Here is a 5,266-nt window from a genome sequence, read left to right as displayed (position 1 = left end):
AAATTTAAAAAAAAGGTTTTGTTCCAGTTCTGTGGTTTTATTTTATTTTTACCCAGTGAGAGGAATTGTTGTCCTTCCTAACCCCCTGTTCTGTTGAATTATGGCGTGTTGAAACCTGAGTGGTTGGTGAAAGCTTGAATGGATATTAGACATTTTACCAGGGCTGGAATGTACCTGTGTGTGTGTGTGTGTGTGTGTGTGTGTGTGTGTGTGTGTGTGTGTGTCTGAAACAGTGCTCTAATGTCCAGCTGTCTATCAATAGACTGGTCAGCCATAGGGTGCTGCAGTCACATGAGTATGAAGGGTTGGACTATGTATCCTTGATGCTCAACCTGTTTGTGAAGTTCAAGGAGCTGAAGTCTGTCGCTCATCTCTGAGCTCCCTCTGTCTGGCTCACAGGTAAGGCTATTATGTCTGCAAATAAAAAAAAAAAATGAAATCACTTCTTTGCTTATCCATAAATATTGAACTAATCTGCTGTCTGAAAAATATTCTCTGATTTTGAAGTCTGTTTATGATCATTTAGATTTGAAGACCATCGAATGTGTCAGTTTTGAATTTTTCTCACTGCCTGCTGAGATCTTCTGAAACTACATTCAGCATCTAACTGAAACAGGTCTTTAACACTGCACCACTTTTCTGCTGTCTTTAAATGTGACTGAACTGAATTTATAACCACTCACTGATGGAACTAGTATTAATAGTTAAGTTAATGAATAACAAATAATATATTACCTTAACTCTGTATTATGGGAAATATTCTCTCTTCATGCACAAAATGCATTAAATATTTTTGGAGTAATAACCTGGAAAGTAAGTAAATCCATGTAAGTGAGCACAAGTTTAAGGCTGTACTATGGAAGAATAAGTATAGTTTACAATGCTTGACTGTATTATAATGTTTTTAAAATTTCACTTGAATTATGTCTTAGATGTAACCACCAATAGTTACCTCACAGATTACAGTTTACATATCAAACATGAGTTGTTGTTTTTTCAAAAGTGTCAGACCTACAGCTCCACCACCTGTAACTAGTGATGAAATACTATTTCCTGCCCTGCACGAGTAATCACACACTCTGACAGGTGACCTTGCATCACAATGACACCCTTTGAATTTGATTACTAAACACATTTAACATCTTGGATATATGACCTTTGCTTGAGTACTGAGTACTTTCCAATGAATATTCAATTGCTCCACTTTAAAGTTCCGGATACTTCTCCAACTCCAACCTCAGGGACAAGAGACATCTGGTCTGACACCGACACTCTTTGTGAACTGTTGCCATCTCATGCTCTGCTGTGCTGTTTAATGATCAGAAATATTTGCCAGTGTAAATATAGACTAATGGGGATCCATTTTGCAGAGCTCATCCTTAACAAAATGTCTGACACAGAAGAAGTCGTGGATGAGGAAGTTCAGTATGTGATCATTGTTATCATTTTGTTTCTTCATATTATACCTGCATCATTTATCCATTAATGCTATATAGCTCATGATATTTACTTATCAAGAACATATAGTTTTGCTTGTTTGATGCATGAAAATATAACTCTACCTTTTTAAAATAATAATGTATTTTATCAATTTCTTTTTTTTTGTGTGCCAACAATGCTGTTCTTCTGAAGGGCGGAAGATGGTAAGAAAATTGCATTTGCCTGTATTTTTATGTGCCAAATTGAATTTCCAAGATATTTAACGAATCATGTATGTTCCTGGTCATCAGCACAAGGATGCAACAGGTTTTATGGTTTCCCTTTTTTACTGACACCTTTCTTTTACAGCGTATTTATTACTTCTATTATAAATACTTCCTTCACTTCACAATTTATTAATAATGGCTTTAACTGTTTCCTTGTTCCAGATGAGTCAAAGCCCAAACCTAAGTAAGCGTCTTAGCTTTCTTTTGGTTAAGTAGTTAAACATCACTGGGGTCAGATTATATGATAATAAACTGTTCACATCTGCAGGTTTATGACAAATATTCAGGCCCCGAAGATCCCTGATGGAGACAAAGTGGACTTTGATGTGAGTCCGCCTTATTAAATATTTACTGATTAGAGAAACAGCAGACCCATTTCTGATAATGTGTGACCCTGGTTTTCTTTTCTGTGATGGCAGGACATACACAGAAAGCGTCAAGAGAAGGATCTGTCTGAGCTGCAGTCTCTGATTGAGGCTCACTTCATCCAGAGGAAGAAAGAGGAAGAGGAGCTCATCGCCCTTGTTAACAGAATTGTGAGTCATTCACAGAAGAGTCATTGTGTCAAAACTCATCACACGACTTACATGTTTCTGGGTTTTCGTGTTTCTGGGTCTGTAGGAGAAGCGCCGTGCTGAGAGAGCCGAGCAGCAGAGGGTCAGGACAGAGCGGGAGAAGGAGAGACAGGCCAGACTTGCAGTATGTACTTTCAAATGTATCCTCCCAAACATGAAGTCAGCATCTCCTCCTCTGAATCATTCACCTGTGCTGCATGCAGGATGAGAAGGAACGTAAGGAGCAGGAGGAGCATCGTAAGAAGCATGATGACGACGCCAAGAAGAAGAAGGCTCTCTCAAACATGACTCAGCAGTACAGTGCTGGACAGAAGGTCAATCCACTTCTTGTAGATTATAGTATCTATATATAATGATCAAACAGTAGTAGTAGTAGTACTCAATAATCTGACAAGTAGAAACACTCTTGCTTGACTTTATGGCTTCTTGGGATAAGAACGAGATGTAGAGGTGTCACAGAAGGTTTCAATGCACCCTCCTAACCAACCCTTCTCAAATTCAGTGGTGCCCATACAATTGTTGACTGCATTTGCAGATTGAAAAGGGTAAAAAATAATAAAAAATAAAAAATAAAAAAAAATAAAAAAAATTTGCTTATGATTAAATGTGCTTCTGCTTCCCAAAAGAATTTGCAGACAAAACTCACATAAATATAGTTTAAAAAATAAGCTAAACATTTAAGGAGCACTGTCAATTTCTTGCTCTTTCCTTGAGTATTTACATTTGATTAACTTAAATTCAACTGACAGCTTTATGTAAAATCTTGTTATTTTTCAGATTAAATTACTAAACAAAGTATGATTAACTTCCATCATCAAAAGACATCAAAATGCAGTTTATACTTTTTGTAAACACATCAGTACAAATAATACAGCAAGCTAAAGTGTATAAAACAGAGCTACTTTTTTGCATTATGAATACTTTTATCTCCAATATTGATAATTTGCTATTGGTGGTAAAATTTTAAAATGCAGTTGTTGTTTTTTTTACAATGTAGTATACTAATTTTGAGTAAAGTCTTTGAATACTTCTTCCACCTCTATAGTAACAAGTTAATCGAGAATGTATTACTTTGTTAGTCCTTTGTAAGCAAAATTAATAATTTAAAAAACAACTACAATATTGTACTTAAACATTGCATTCAGGTGGACTTATGTTTATTCTTTTTTTGGGTGTCGCAGGGTGAGACCAGAAGAGGAGGCAAGAAACAAACTGAGAGGGAGAAGAAGAAGAAGATCCTGGCTGATCGCAAGAAGCCTCTCAATGTTGATCATCTGAATGAGGATAAACTCAAGTATGACAGAGCTGTGCAGGGCTTCTTGTGTTCTTCTTGTACAATATTGACCTGTGTATCATGACAAACAGCTCCTGTTAACACCATGAATTAATTTCCTATTACTAAGAGAAATTTTTTTATCATACATTTTTGGCATTATATCACTCTAATTAAAGCTTGTGTTTGTGTTTAGGGAGAAGGCCAGCGAAATGTGGCAGTGGCTGATGGGACTGGAGGCTGAGAAATTTGATCTCAGTGAGAAACTCAAAAGACAGAAATATGATGTAAGCTGTCCAGTGCTGAACAGAAACTCATCTTTTTTTCCTTTTAAAAAAAATAAATGCTGGGGTATTGATGTCCCCATTACCAAAACAAAAAGATCATCTTCATTACTAAAGGAAAGACAGAGAAACAATAATTTTCATGCTCCCCCTATTTTTATGTTCCTTCAGTTGTAGGATGTCAGGGTTTTATATTTTATATTTGTCCCACTCTGCCAAATGTAAATGTAAATTCCATGATATCAGTCAATCAGTCAGAACTGCATTAGGTCAATGTTAAAGTTGGTCCTAAGAGGGGAAAGGTAAATGTTACGTTTTGAAGTTCCCAGCTTCCTGTTGGAAACCTCCTCTTTACTTGTGTGGTATTGTTTTTTTTTTTTAAATGCTTAAAAAGGTTTATGTGTCCTCACAGATCAACCAGCTTCTTTCTCGAGTCCAGGACCACCAGAGGTAAGTACTCGGCTCCCTGGGAAGATTTACTCTTAATTACCACGAAGGCCTGATGTCTACTTGAATTACTTTCTAACATTGTTCCACATCTTGTCCACATATTCCCACTGACATATTAATGAAGTGGATTAGAAACCACACAGAGTAAAATCATTTATTTGAGTACATTCTTTGAATGTTAAAACATAAGTACTCAGACTGTAAAGTAGCTGCAACCCGTTTGATTTTTCTCCACCTCCAGCTCAATTACTGCATGCAAATGTGAATCTTGTAAATTTGCAGTGCATGTCTGTGCGTAGCCAGTTGTGTATGGTAATTGTGTATATTAAAAAGGAAGATCAAACTAGAACAGAAGTGGTTATCATTAGTGGTAAACTGTGATCTAAAATGTCAGCACAGCATTTACAAACCAACAGACCAGAAAACGCATAATTATTCATGACTTCTCTGTGAGCGTGAGCCTGATTTTGACTTGTTTGAACTGTTTTTTTCAGTTAAAAGAGCAGCACTAAATTTGTGAACAAGAGACAAAACATATGCTTAAATTTCAAGAAAACCATGCTGTTCTCAAACGTTCGTAGTTTAACATTATTGATTTGATTCTTGTCACAAGTGATTAAAACGGTGCAGTTTGGTTGGGATTTTGATTATTACCATTAAGCGAAAAAGCATTTTGTGCTCTGATTTGTTGATTGAATTGCTGAGTCATCCTACTGATTGACATCCACTTGTCCTGAACTCACTGTTTGCTGTGCTTTCCCTGCACCCTTTAGTGCCAAAGGTCGTGGCAAGGGCAAGATGGGCGGCCGGGTGAGGTAAAGCTGTTGCGAGACAGAGTCGAGGCCGAGCGGGACACCAGTGACTGGCCTGCGTGTCTTATCATGCATCAGTTCAATTGTCTGTTGTGTTGGGTTACATGTCAGTTATGATATCAAAGCAATAAATAAGTCATTACATCCCACTCCGCTGCCTTTCTGA

The 5,266-nt window shown here is 37.0% G+C and overlaps 1 protein-coding gene across 2 annotated transcripts; it reads left to right on the top strand.

Annotated features, from left to right (window-relative positions):
- The first annotated feature begins 297 nt into the window (after positions 1-297).
- tnnt2d (troponin T2d, cardiac) lies at positions 298-5,249 on the top strand. 2 transcript variants are annotated; one of them, XM_069162313.1, is made up of 13 exons: positions 298-399; positions 527-616; positions 1,371-1,425; positions 1,633-1,643; positions 1,869-1,890; positions 1,975-2,032; positions 2,126-2,242; positions 2,328-2,405; positions 2,485-2,595; positions 3,463-3,575; positions 3,751-3,841; positions 4,251-4,288; positions 5,062-5,249. In XM_069162313.1, exons 3-13 carry the CDS (start codon positions 1,388-1,390, stop codon positions 5,105-5,107), a joined length of 723 nt encoding a protein of 240 aa, XP_069018414.1. In that variant the 5' UTR covers positions 298-399; positions 527-616; positions 1,371-1,387; the 3' UTR covers positions 5,108-5,249. The 2 variants fall into 2 exon arrangements, with proteins under 2 accessions (XP_069018414.1, XP_069018415.1); XM_069162314.1 differs by lacking the exon at positions 527-616 and having other exon boundaries at positions 301-399.
- Positions 5,250-5,266: the final 17 nt, after the last annotated feature.

The sequence above is a fragment of the Embiotoca jacksoni genome, unplaced genomic scaffold (assembly GCF_022577435.1).
Source record: "Embiotoca jacksoni isolate LCO1_2020_lvr unplaced genomic scaffold, fEmbJac1.0.p SCAF_3, whole genome shotgun sequence".
NCBI classification, from domain to species: Eukaryota; Metazoa; Chordata; class Actinopteri; family Embiotocidae; genus Embiotoca; species Embiotoca jacksoni.
The sequence above is the reverse complement of the archived record's forward strand: the minus strand, read 5'-3'. Positions and strand labels throughout refer to the sequence as shown.